The following is a 14,060-nucleotide window of genomic DNA, read 5'->3' as shown; positions in this document are numbered from 1 at the left end:
GGAGAAAGGGAGAAAGGGAGAAAGGGAGAAAGGGAGAAAGGGAGAAAGGGAGAAAGGAAAAAAGGAAAAAAGGAAAAAAGGAAAAAAGGAAAAAAGGAAAAAAGGAAAAAGGAAAAAAGGAAAAGAGGAAAAAAGGAAAAAAGGAAAAGAGGAAAAAAGGAAAAAAGGAAAAAAGGAAAAAAGGAAAAGAGGAAAAAAGGAAAAAGGAGAGGGAAAAAGGAGAGGGAAAAAGGAAAAGGAAAAAGGAAAAGGAAAAAGGACAAAGGAAAAAAAGGAAACGGAAAAAAGGAAAAGGAAAAATGGAAAAAAGGAAAAAGGAAAAGGTAAAAGGAAAATGAAAAAGGAAAAATGAAAAGGAGAGAAAAAGGAAAAATGAAAAATGAAAAAGGAAAAAGCTGCACTGAACGAACCGCTTTATTTCTGGGGTGTGAAAAACACCCGACCCTTTTGCCAGCAATCCCCCGACCTCCCCAGAGGAGCCCGGCAAACTACCGGCCCCGGGGTTCCGTTTTCACCCGTTTCCCCCGCCAGCCACCTCGGTGCAGCGAGTGCCAGGGCAAGCCGAGGCCGGACCGGGTCTGCATTCAGAACCTGCCGCCGATTCACAGCAGTGCCCGCCCCCTCCTCCTTCTCCCCGTTCCGTTCCGCTCCGCTCCGGGGCGGGGCGGTGACGCCACCGGCGGGCGGGGGGGGCGGCCCAGCGCCGCAGTGCGGGCAGTAGGCGCCGGGGGAGTCCGGGCCTACGCGCACCTGTGCGGCCGCGCCATGGTTCGGTTCGGGTTGACCGTCGTCCGGCAGTGAGTACCCCCGCCACAACGCACCCCCCACCCCGCCCACCTCAGCCGGTGGTGGGGGTTTGCTCCACACCCATCTCCCCCCTGACTATCCGCGATCCCCTCCCCCGGAGGGAGACCTCCGACCTCCCCTTCAAGCCAGCCCCACCGCCGGGCCGCGCCGTAAGCCGAGTTCCCACCCCGAGGGTGGTCCGAGGGGGTTGCGAGGCTCCCGGAGGGGTGAGGGGGCTGCCCGTCAGCCCGTCAGTCAGGCGTCAGGGGCGGGGAGGCGGGGAGCCCGCCCTCTGTACCCCGATGGGGAGGCTGCCGGGCCGGGGAGGGGCTTGGACCGGTGTGCGGGTTGTCTGGTGACTGGTGCTGGTGTGAAGGGGCCTGGAGAGAGCCATTGGGGGTGATGATTCTTCCCCTCTACTCAAGGCCAGGGTGGATGGATGGGGCTTTGAGCAAACCTGGCTTAGTGGGAGGTGTCCCAGGGCACGGCAAGCGTGTTGGGACCGGGTGATCCTTAAGGCCCGTTCCGACCCAAACTGTCGTGTGATTAAATGGCTCGGTATGTGAGCTCGTTCTAATGTACTTCCCTGAGTTAGATAAGCTGTATCGGTGCAGTTGGTACTGATGAAAGCAGAAGGGTGTACATAATGTTAGTAAGCGCTATTTGTGAGCTCACAGGAAAGGCTCACAGACCTTTCCTCCTGCCAGAAGCTCTGTGATGGGGCAAAGAGCTCGTTTAGGAACATCAGTGTGATGTTTCTGCAGTGAAATGTTAAAGAATAGGTATTTGTGACTTTAAATTGTTGAGGTCAATTTTTCTTTCAAACTGTGGTGGATATCAGCAAAGACTTGTAGCTTCGGCTGCCTGCAGCTGACAGTAGTTAGGTGGTTAATTTTTATGAAGGCTAAACTTTTTAGTCCTTTATCATAATACAGTTTAAGACTTGATCAGTAAATGGGAGCAGTGGTCTCTTTGTTAGATTTATTTTATTCTGATTTTCTTCCTTTTAAGAGTTACTGCTGACTTTCCTTAAAAACCTGCATCTACTGACTCGGTGCTCTATTTGCAGCCTAATTTTTACATCAGCTGGAAAACATGTGAGCCTGAAACAATCTATTGACGTCTTTAGGTGGGACTCTTGGAGATTCTTCAGAAAGATCCCAGTGTGTTCATCATCAGTCTGTCAGACTGTGTGTGTGCAAGCTGTGCTGTCTCAGTGCACACTTGGCAAGCTGCACACTCTGCTGTTTCCCCCCCCACACACCCCAACTGAGGACCAGCAGACTCCATCCATTCTGTGTTTTCCTCAGGAGGCTGGAAGTAGTTGTCAGGAAATGGGTAGAGCTTGAAGAATTCAGTTGCTGTCCATTGTGCAGGAGAGAGTTTAAAGCATACTAAAATACAGTGGTTTATCTTAAAATTCCTGGCTTTCTGTGACCAGCTACTTGCTTGGGGCTCGTTTTGTGGACTTCTGCACAGAAGTGTTGGTACTCTCCATATAGAGCACCACGCAGCATACTTGGCCTCAGTGCTGCTTAAACACAAGCATGTGACATGTAAGTTAGGTGAGAAGTCTCAACAAAGTCAGCATGCTTGGCTTTACTGATGTCTAGTTTAATTGTGAGATTTGCCCTCCTGAATAACCGGCACATATTTAGTTGCTTCTAAACATGTTATAGTTTTCAGGATAGACTATTCCAGTTCCTAAAGAAGGTGATGTTCATCCCGGTAGTTCTTCTGCATCTCTGACTTCCTAATGGTGTGTTACTTCAAGGGCTGCAGTCTGCTCTTATCTTTGATACTCTCTTGAACTGGCTTCCTTCTAAAGCACAGAGGTCTGGTTGGATAACACATGCTTTTCATAAGAGGGCTCCAGAGTCTTCCTGCAACTTCTCTAGGTCCATCCTGGAGGTGTAATTGTACTAGATAAATTGTGATGCATTTATGATAAATTTAAGAAGTTACTTCCTTTCCATTTATTGAAGTAGGTTTGTCTTATTAACAGCACGATTGGGATTGACTTGCAAATGTTTTTGTTATATTGCAAAGTCTGAAAAGAAGCTGTGCTGTATTGTATCTCATTTTACATATTCAGACTCTGCTGCCTTATGTAATAATGGTTTTGAACATTCAGTAAAATCATTGTGAGCTTTTTTTTTTTGTTGTTATCTCTTCCAGTGGAGAAACAAGATACAACAAAGACAAGATCCTGCAAGGTTAGTATCAGTTATTCTGCTACCTTGTTAGAGATGGAAAATTATGCTTCCCTGCAAAAGGTGACATTCTGTAACTGAGTGCTGAGAACATAAGTATTATTGCAGAATGGTATTGTAAAACTTAAGAGACTTTATTTGTAAGCCAAGATGTTAACTTGATAGCTTTAGAATACTATGAAGATTCAAAGTCAGTTTCTGTAGAGTATCAACAAATAGTGACACATTTCTGATATCAACAGGAGTATTAGAATAGTTGCTTTTTCTAAAGGGAAGCTACATGAAGTTACCTGTAATGAAGTAAAGCTATAGCAACACCTGTTATTAAGGATGCCAGAGTGTCCCATACCACTGTGTAAAATTTCAGTAACATGAAGCCTGGAAAAAGGGCTTCTGAGGTTCAGGTGAGAAGTGAGAGCTGCAGCTCTGGTGAAGAACCAGCCAGGTGCATGCTTGTACATGGTGCTGGTAAGGAGCTGCAAAAGGATGAATAAAGATCAGGTTGTGAAGGAGGATGTTGCCATAAGAACATAATCTGTCACTTGCATAAAAAGGCTACAGTAGAGCAAGGAAGAATGAAAAGTGAAGATTGTTTAAATGCTTGAATTCTTCCATGTTCAGCTCTAGGAAGACAGTCTTTAGGAAAAAAATATTTAAACCACACTTCTCTTTAGTGACTGCTGACTTGTACACCCACAACTGAAAATGCTGGACTGTTTGGATGTCTGCTGTAGAAAAACAAAGGCTCACCATTACAAGGAACCTAGCGGGCTTGTGGTCTGAATAAATAAACTTTATACAGCACCATGTGCTGTGTGTGAGGAAGAATCATGCTTACAGACTTCCCTACCTCTGTTTTAATATTGCAATTTACAGTTCTTGCAACATGGCTTTTAGTTCAGAATTAATTAATAAGATAATATTCCTCTGCTATATTCTTAGAAGTACCAATGATGTCTTTTAAATAAATACGTAGCCATCTGTGTCAAATGAAACGTAGTAGGTTCCTCTCCAGTGTAGCAAGTGAACATTGCCTTGTGTTTCAGGAGGTGTAAGAGCTGTATGAGCATGGTGGGGCCTGAGGTCTCATGTGGCTGAGTCAGAGATAAAGTGCTTAGAACTCAAGTTCTAGACTTCTGGTGTCTTGACTTCTGTTGGAAGCATATAAATGATTGTGTATTTCCTTGGTGAAAATTGGTTTTGTTATTCTGGATCTGATGAGCATTGCACGCTCTCTGCTTTGACTTCCCACAAAAGTAAAACAGGTGGTAAAAGTGTGAATGTAGCAATTTGTTAAAGATTTATTCCTCTGCCCCAGTTCTGGGTTCTCCCACAGATTCTCAGAGCTGCGATGGGAGCACACCTGTTTCATCCAAATTGGGTTACCAAATTGCTGGTTTTCTCAGTGTTGTCCTAGAGCTCTGTGGCAAGTTAGTGTCACAGACTACTCTGGCTGAAAACAATTTTTGGAAGGGTTTCTGCTTTTCAGCTAGGTTTGTTCCATCAACGTGCTCATAATGCATCTGCACGAACATTGCGTCAATGTGGGAGGTGGAGCATGGAAGAGACCACAACAGATTGTGTTTACATCAGCTGTAAAATTATTGTGAAACTGTGTCTTTGGCAAAGAATGTGTGCTGCTTAACTCATTACACAGAATCCCTTCTTGTTGCCTCATTTCTTGAAGGCACTGTCATTGTTGGGGAATGGGAGGTGTAGGGATTTCATTGTTGTCCGGACTTAATTCTCCTGCTCTTCATTTTTTTTCCATATATTATTTTAGGATCAACAATGCTATTGAAATTGTATTGTCTTTGTTTCTGATATACATTCAATAAATCCCTTTATAGAGTTTCACTTTCAGTTGTGAGTTTTCTCTTGCAGGAAGCCTACCAGTGAGCACTCTGAAAATGTGATTTGAACTGACTACTCGTATTTAGAAAATGTAGGCTTCTGTTTTGTAGTTACATTTGTCATAGGTATATGCTGGTATAAATATCATTGATAATGATCTTTCTGTCATTCTAGCCTGTCTTCCCTTTTTTCATGACATTTCTGTGACTGAGACTAGGGAAGATCAGAGGAACAGTAACTTTTACTAAGCGTTGGCTTTACTGAAGGAGGAGCATTTTGTTATGACTGCACAGATTCTTTATTGCTGCCATCCCTGTTCATCTGCTGAATGTTTGAAAATTCACATGTAATGTTGATGGGTTTTTATTTTGTAGGTCAAGGGGTGGATGAGCCTCTCTCTGAAACTGGTTTCAGACAAGCAGATGCTGCTGGTTTATTTCTCAGCAACGTGAAGTTTACTCATGTCTTTTCAAGTGACCTCCTTCGGGCAAAGCAGGCAAGTGCTTCTTGATGCAACTGGGTGTAAATACTAGCCTCAGAGTTTGGCATTTATTTGCTATTGATGATGCAGAAATAATACAGCCAAAAGATATTTTGATGAACTTGTAACTGCATTTGAGTTACGTAGAATCCAAGAAAGCTGCTGTGATTAAGAAAATTTCAATGAAAACAGCTCAGTTAGGAAGCAGTGAAGGCCAGCTTGCTTTGCTGGATGTCATGCAGTGTTGTTCCTATGGATTTGCTGCTATTTTTTATGTACACATGCTAAATCAGTCATCAAGAGGTAGAGATAACAAATAATGAAGTCAGGTTTTCTTTGAAGAAATAAAACAAATTGGCTGTGATATTCCTGTGCTGTCTGATGCCTTGTATGCAGACCAATATAGGCAAGATGAAGTTTTGCTGTAAAGTCAGTACAAGAATCATTAAGTGTGCAGGGAGGCTGGATGATGCCAGGAACATAATAGCACACCTCTCACTTTGATGTACTATTTTGATAGGTTAATTAAAGAGGAAGAAACTGTTATTTACTACGTGGGATTATATGTGATTTTTCGTGCAAGATTACCAAATACTCAAAAAATTGGGGAAGCAGAACTTTAAAAGGTAGAAGCATAGATCAGCTATTCCATGAATGTTGTGTCTCCTGTGTAAGCCCTGTCCTTAATTCCCTTTGCTGTTACTGATGCTGTGATTTCAGGAGACGTGTAGACTTCATGTGATTAAAAGTACTGAATGATCCTTGATAGCCCTACTGGCTGCTTGCTCTTTATACCCTGTTGTCCTGCCACAAAAATCTGTGAAGCTTTGCTGTAAACCAGATCAACAAAATCTAGCATAAATCTCCTTTTTTTTTTCTTAAAACATACATCATCAGCATTGCTCATAGGTTTTGCAGCACAGTCCCATAAACTCTTGTAGCAGCACAGCTTAGGCAGAAAACAAACTAAAGAGGGAGGGAGGGAAGAGTGCAATAATCAGATATTTTGAAGATGCATGCTAACTGCCTGGCAAGTCACTTCCTGTAAGTGTGTGAATGCTGGTGTGTAGAGTTAAAAGCATTATTAATACTTCATAATGTTCATCACACTGTGCCATGCTCCTGCCTTAGGGAAACTGGTGTTGGATGTTCAGCCACCTGCGAGTGAGGTTGTTGGGTTTTTTTCCTCATATTAGAGACAGCCTTTTCCATGAGAAGCGTTTGCACTCTCAAGTAGAAGACAGACCTGAATTTGTGCTTTTCATTAAGGAAATACGTTACAGCATTTGTTTGACAAGCTATCCAGACTTTCAGAAGCTTTTCCAAAGATGTGTAAAGCTGCAGTTTCCATTTTCTTGGAGCTCCCTTCTCTGGCAGCTGAAAGTCTATGAACAAAAGTCCTTTACTATGCTGTCATTTTGTAGTGCAGGTATGAGAGGAATGTGTAAGTTCCCTTGCAAAAGAGGGGGAAAAATGTTTTCAAAGAAACTGTTAGTGATGAAGTTTAGTTTTTTTGCAGTGTCTCCTTTCCATGGCTGGACATTCAAATCTCAACAGGACAGGAGAAAACAGGAATGTTTGGAAAGGGAGTTGCACTAGCTGGGCAGGAATTCTGAGAGCAAAAGGAGATGCAGAGTGTGCAGGCATAAGAGACTTTGTAGGGAAGTCTGTCTGAGGAGGGGAGGGTCAAAGGCTAGCTCCAGAAATAGACAGCAAGCAGTCAGACCTGCAATGTGAAAATAAAAAAAGATTATTTGGGCAGACAGGGATGGTATGAACTGACCATAACTCCCTAAGACTTGTAAGCCTAACACCAAAGTCTCCAGGGGAATATGAGGCCTCATGTGGGGTGCTCATGCTATTGGGACAAGAACTTGGCAGTAGTGAAGGTAGGTTCAGGACTGGGACAGGTTGGATCCTGATGAAAATAAGAGAAAATCTTTAAATCTTTTCCACTATTAATGTTTTGAAGCATGCTAGCGTTCTAGTAATGGATGATGTAGGAATGGTGTAAAGAAGTTAATTGCTTCTTCAGAGCAGATTTTAGTTTCAGTACAGTACATGAAGCTTCATTTTTTTGCAGTTCAGAGTATGAATTAGTGCTCAGTAGGTGAATATTGTCTATTCCATGCACTGAGTGAGGTATCAGTCCTGGAGAAATTTCAGGACATAATCACACAATTAATTATGCTACCCATAATACACAAACAAATGGATGCATCCCTATCTGAATTGTTATGTTGTTATATGACAGCTCTATAAAGTTGCAACATAAAAACTTTTCTAAGGAATGTATTAAATAGGCTATAAAATCTTGTTAGTACAAGACTGCTTGTAATTTCCCAGAATCCAAGGAGGTTTTTCAAAATGGGTTACTTGAATGACAGTTTGGTTGGGTTGATTGTGGACATTTGCACAAGACTTCCAGCAGATACTGTCAGTCACAACTCTGTGTGAATCCAGTACAGTCTACTTGTTTTGGTGTATATAAGAACAGGAGCTGTTTAGCTGTCCTTTAGTTCCCTTAATTTGCTGTCGTGGCCAGACATATATTCAGCTTGCTAGAGATTTTATTAGGCAAGACTTTTTACAAAGTCATATCAGGATTTCCTCTTGATCAGTTGTCTTGCCTTCCCTGCATCCCCAGAATCACATTCTTCCTTGGAAGAAAAAAAGATGAATAGCACAAAACATAAGACATCTGGACTAAGTCCTTTGGGTTTTCTTTGTCTCTTGGTCATACTCTCAAAAGACAGGTGAATGCAGTACACACTTTTCTTTTTTTTCCCCCTGTCCAGTGTGTTCCTCCCTCACAACACTGAGGCTTCAGTATGTTGCCAGCAAACACACTGCTGCCTCTTAGCTGCTTCAGGTGTATTTGATTTCTGAGGTGCATAAAGTTGCTTTCTGGCAAGTAGCTACTTCATTTTCAGGTGTTCTTTTTTGTGCAGTTGGAGTAACTGATGAGGTTTTAGGAACATACTGCTTGGAAGTCTGTCTCACATACTACATGTGACTGCTTTGTAGTAAGTATACACAAGAGAAGATGTGGCTCTTGTTCTAGTAAGTCCTGGTGCTTCTGTGTGTCTTGCTGTCCATGTTTCATGGGTGTTAAGTGTCTTCAACTGTTCTGAACTTCGAATTGTGAAAGAGCTTTCAGAAGATTGCAGGTTTTTTGCCATTTATGCCATATATCCAGTTCTGACAGACACTACTAGCTAAAAAAAAATATTTTGTTTTTATGTTGTTGGCTACTACTACTGTGATTCACCGTGGTGGTGTAAGATGATCTGGCAATCCCATGAAAAAGCATCTTGTTGATGTATCTGTGTATTCACTTTTTAGACTGCTGCCACAATTCTAGGAAAAAATAAGTTTTGCAGAGATTTGGAAATCAAGTACGATGCAAGACTTCGAGAGAGAGTAAGTACTGAAAGAGTTTGTCTTAGTGTTTAACACTGAACAATTTGTAAACTAACTTTCTGCTGATGCATATTTTGGCTTATTAATTGGCAGATTATTATTATTGGTAGATTATTATTGATGTGGTTTTAATCACTGACAACTGAACTCTCCTCACTCTGTTTGCCTGACTGCAGAGTTGTGAATCAAAGGCAAAATTTAGTGATTAGTGCTGCTAACTGTGATGCTCTAATGATTTAATTCCCTCTGCATATAAATCTTACCTTACTTATCTTAAATAGAACAAAAAGCTTAGCTGTGTTTGCTAACCCCATATGTAAGGTGTTAAAGACTCTACCTCTGCTTACCTTCTCAAGCCTGATGGCAGAGCTCAGTGTTGGGTTTTGAGCCATTTAAACCTTTTCATTTGCACGAAGACTGCTGAAGAGTTTTCAGCTGCCCGTGGAACAGTCTGTTTTCCTGACTGGCCTCTCTGACTGACAACAGGCATAATTGTACCTCTTTTCTGTTCTTAAGTATGTCTTGATCAGAATAAAATCAGATGCTGGCTGTTTCTGCCTATGTGAATTGGTCTTCAGATGCTACCCTGAGAATGTCTGCTGAACTTTAAATAAGGAAATGCTCCAAAACCAAAAGTGGGATGCAGTATTCCCATCAGGCAAATGAATGTTTGAGGAGCAGGACATGACTGTAGTGTTTCCTATTTGAATTTTCTTTTTCCTGTCAGAAATTCTGGTCAGAAATGCCTCCCAGCCTTGCATTGTTTTACCACCAGACATTTTTTAAAATTTTATGAGTCATGATACAGATTTTAGGAAGAAAAATCTTGAGTCTCTAAATTTTTTTTCCTCTTTAACAGTGTTTGTATGCATGTATAGAAAAGCCAGTACAGTGTATGTGGGCCATAGGTTGTAAATCACTACTCTGGATACCTGGAATTAAGTTTGAATTGCATAAAAAGAAGCAAAGCTCTTAAAAAATAAAATATGTTGATGGCCCTGTTAAAAATTTTTATTCTCTCATGCCTTGCTTCCATGAAAATAGTCTGGAAAAGTCATTAAGATTAGGTTTTAATTTTTAGCAGTTTCAGATCACTCATTTCTTCACATCTTTCTTAAGTGTTCTTAACTTGCCAGTATTTTACTTTAGATAAATGGATTGAGAGACTGAAGTAAATGTGTTTCAGTACATTTAAATTTTGAAATCTGTAGTAAATTAGTGATTATGGCAGTGAATTGCAAATCCACAGCAAATATACAGTGACATGGAAGTCATAAAAAGCCTCAGGAACGAGTAGGTCTGTAATATCCCAGTCATCAGCATCTGGACTTATGGAATGCCTGTGAGTGCTTGACAGTATACTATGAGCTCTTAGTTTCTCAAAATACACATCATAACTGCAGTGTTTTCACAGTCTTCAGATGTTCCAAGGAAGGACCAAAGCTTTCAGTTTCTCTCTCTTCAGAGAGAGAAGTACTAGTCTGATTTACCATTGCTTGGTAATTACATTGTTTGGTAATTATATTACATTGTTTGGTTCCATATATCTTGGAAAGATCTTCAAGGTCAGAAATGGTCATGCATATCCAAGTATATCTGTCTTGAAAAATACATTATATGTGGTAGTTACTATGTTTTATAATATGGCTGGTAGTGGTCCAGGCTAACTAACTGGTGTATAGGAAGTTTTATGACTGTTTCTTTCATGGGCCTTGCACATGATGGTCTCAGGGATAAGCATGTTAATTGCATGTTCTCTGTGTCCGTAAGCATATGACTTATTTATCATAAGCATATATTCTTAAGATCTTTTTGCTTTTCTTGCTTTGTGAAAACACTGTCCCCAGCAGTGATGTGTGTCCTAACAAAATGGGCGAAGGCCTTGTTCCTTATTTTTAATAGCTAAAATACTTGTGTGGTTTCTTTTCTTTTTCCTTTTTTTCTTTTTCAAAAATTCTGATTGTAAAAAGCCTCTGTTGCAGAGACTTCAAAGGACTGTAGGGAAATTATTTTGGTTTTACTTGTGAAAAATAATTCCCTGTAGTCTCCCTGCAATTGAATAGTAAATGGAATTTATGTTTGTGTGAACAGCTACATACAGAGTTGTTTGCAATGTAACTTCAGTAACAAATACACTTGAATGGGTGTCAAAAATGTAGGAAAAAACTTACAAGATCAGGCTGAAGGTCGTGGTGTGAATGTCAGTGCTTTAAATGAGATGCTGCTCTTTATGTGTTCCTCTACCCATCATATAAATATATACTTTATATACCCCCTTCTAACTTAAATAGCTTTTATAAAGATACCTCCTCCCCTGATATTGGGATAAAATGTAAAAGGTAGTTAAAGAACCCAAGAAAACAAAGCTGTGAAGAGATGTTAATGTTGGAAGCAGTGCTGGAGATTTGATGTATCTTACTAAACCTCTCTTTGTAACTTGCCTCTCGCAGAAATACGGTGTTGCAGAAGGAAGGCCTTTGACTGACCTCAAGGCTATGGCAAAGGCTGCTGGAGAGCAATGTCCTTCATACACACCTTCTGGAGGAGAGACATTGGATGAAGTATGGTATTTATGTATTTATGCCCTACTTTCAAGGCCATTTTCTCAGTGCATATACAACTGTTGCTTACTTAGGAACATCTTACTGAGAGCTTAGCACAACCAAATGTAGTTATTTTCAGTTCTCTTTAGAACTGAAATACTGGTTTTGAGATTGACTCCTCATGAAGCTCTCATTGGCAGAAGTGTGATGACAATTACTTTTAGTCTTGGCTTTGGAAGGCAGAGGAGTTTTTACAGCATTCACTGACTCACCATTAATTTCTGAGACTTGCCTGTGGTAAATGTTTGTCTTCTTACTGAAGCAATTACATCTCAGATTTCTGAAAGCTCAAGTTTCTTGTATTCTTCACAATGTAATTTTTCTGACCTTTCTCTTTAGGTAAGAGAACGTGCAAGGGATTTTTTTGAATTTCTGTGTCATCTGGTTGTTGAATTGGAACAGAAAGAGAAAGATGTGCGTGGTGCAGCATGTGGAAGCTCAGGAACATCCAAAGAACAGTTTGTTTTCCCTTGGACAAACCACTGCAGTGAAGCAGAACTTAGTTCTGATAACAGTGGAGCTTCTAAAATATTAGATGCCAATATATTAGTGGTAAGTCATGGAGCCTACATGAGGAACTGGATTGGTTATTTTGTCTCAGATCTCAACTGTACTTTGCCAGCAAATTTAACAAAGTCTCAGTTGTCTTCTGTCAGTCCCAATACAGGAGTTAGTCACTTCATCATAAAACTTGAAAATGGGAATCTGTTAAAGCCTGAAATCACATGTGTTTGTCTTAATCAAGACTCTCACTTAGTGGACCTGGGAGCTGAATGTGTAGCTCCAAAAGTGTTTTCATAGTCTTTGTAGGGGAGGGTGGTTTTAGATCACCCTTATAGTAAGCTTGGGAAAGGTAGCTGTAGTAATTACTGAGACTGACTGGATTTATTGACACTAAACTGCAAAACTGAAGACATGCAACTGCTTACCATTTTAAAATAACATGATTTGCATGGTCCTAGTGCCTGATATAAGTTGGCACTAGAGGAATAGCACAGATGTTCTTTATGAACAGAAACATAATACTTCCAGTCACTTGCATATCTGCTCCTACAGTGCATATTTTTAAAAGCTTCTCTCATTTAGCCCGTAATTATATTGGTTATCTCCAGGTAAAAATGTTGGGGAGGGTAGAGGAATGGTACCTCAAAGATGAGCTATACTGTATTCTTGTTTTATTACAAAAATGATATATTGTAATATGAAACATATATGTTGTCTTAAAATAACTTTTCTTGAATGCAATAGTATAACCTAAAAATGAGCATCAGCTAGTGGAAAAAGTTTGGTGCAGAGTCAGGGGATGTGTTCCTGGCTCTGATACTAAATAGCTGTGAGACTCTGGGCAAATCTCTTTTCCATTTGTAAAATGGGTATGATGATACACCTACCTCACAGGAGTGTTTTGTAAGAAATTGTTAGTGTTGTTGAGACCTCCCTTGAAGAGCACTGTACACATACATAGAGTATTTATTTTTAACTGTAAGCAGGATGAGGAGCCTCATGTGCACATAGTTCTCTCTTCTGAAAAGGAAAAGGGTGAATTATGCCCAACTAGAATCCTGTTGTCCATTACAGTCGTACACCTGAGGAATGAATAGTTTTGCCTAGAATTAGGCCAGTTTGATTGCTTGATGATTGCTTGTAGGTCCTGTTAGTACTGTATTCTTTCCCCCCTGGGGTGTTTGTAGTGTTATTGTGTAACCTTATCTATTTTATTTATGATATCCACATACTTTTTCTTCATTTGCATATTTTAAGCCTATTTCAAAAAAATTAGTTAAAAAATAATTAAAGGCTCCTGACTAGAACACCACTGTGTCTGTATTTCTTTTGAGGTCAAAGTATTTTTTTCATACTACTCTATAAAGGTTTGCTTAGATCACACAACTTCAGTGTCCTTTTTGAAAAACCCCAGACTGGTCTTTTACTGTGAAAGAGCCCTTTTTAGGGCTGATGGATCAGTGTTATCATGACTCTTACCTAGAAGATCCACTGACTAGGAAATGTTAAGCACATACTTAAATTGCTTGTGGCTGTACCAAAATAAGTGCTCATCAGAAGTTCTAATTTTTTGTAGTGATGAAAAATAAGCTGTCATGTGTACTTTAAACTACTTGAAATCTTTGCCTTGAAGCAGAGACTTGAATTTTGAGGAGGAAAAAGATGTTGCTATGGTTTCCTTGAAGAAGTGGATACTTTTAGTTAACTGTGCCCCTATTAAAAAACCAGCAACAAAATTAGTTAATCTGACTCTAGAGACTGTACTTCACTTCTTCTGTTCCTGTGACTGGATTCAGTAAGAAAGTTCTCTTGCTTCCTACTTGCACACAGAGCTAAAGCCTACATCTGTTCTCTCTGCTGTTCAAACAATCCTAATATTCCTGTAATGTAAAGTGGGAAGTGTTCAGCTCTGTGTTAACCAGAAGTTGGCTTCTAAGGTAGCATTCTCCAGAATTCTCAAAATGAACCCAAGGCTTTTGTACTTGCAGTGGGGCTTGTTTATCTAGCAAATAATCATAATACCATCTGCTGCTTTCTCTGCAAATCAGTCAGTTGAGAGGAAAGCAGTTTATCTGATGTTCATAAAATAGGTGCTAGTAACTCGTGTCAGCAAGGACTGCTCTTTCAACCTCTAACATGTTACATAGCATGAAGGGCTGGATGCCTTAGGTTACATTGGCAAATTTAAACTGGATT

The 14,060-nt window shown here is 40.4% G+C and overlaps 1 protein-coding gene across 1 annotated transcript; it reads left to right on the top strand.

Moving 5' to 3' along the window:
* Positions 1-675: 675 nt before the first annotated feature.
* Positions 676-13,163, top strand: TIGAR (TP53 induced glycolysis regulatory phosphatase). Its single transcript, XM_030469206.1, has 6 exons — positions 676-797; positions 2,965-3,002; positions 5,228-5,349; positions 8,680-8,757; positions 11,208-11,318; positions 11,700-13,163. The coding sequence occupies exons 1-6, from the start codon at positions 766-768 to the stop codon at positions 12,159-12,161; spliced, it is 843 nt and encodes a 280-aa protein (XP_030325066.1). The 5' UTR covers positions 676-765; the 3' UTR covers positions 12,162-13,163.
* Positions 13,164-14,060: the final 897 nt, after the last annotated feature.

Source organism: Calypte anna, chromosome 1 (genome assembly GCF_003957555.1).
Source record: "Calypte anna isolate BGI_N300 chromosome 1, bCalAnn1_v1.p, whole genome shotgun sequence".
NCBI lineage: Eukaryota > Metazoa > Chordata > Aves > Apodiformes > Trochilidae > Calypte > Calypte anna.
This window is presented reverse-complemented; position numbering and strand designations above follow the sequence as displayed.

What these genes read in the sequence shown, in the direction of transcription:
- TIGAR (XM_030469206.1), top strand. Translation starts at nt 766, where the DNA reads ATGGTTCGGTTCGGGTTGACCGTCGTCCGGCA. An exon ending in GGGTTGACCGTCGTCCGGCA is followed by an intron (nt 798 to 2,964) that starts GTGAGTACCCCC and finishes TATCTCTTCCAG; the next exon opens with TGGAGAAACAAGATACAACA. An exon ending in ACCTCCTTCGGGCAAAGCAG is followed by an intron (nt 5,350 to 8,679) that starts GCAAGTGCTTCT and finishes TTCACTTTTTAG; the next exon opens with ACTGCTGCCACAATTCTAGG.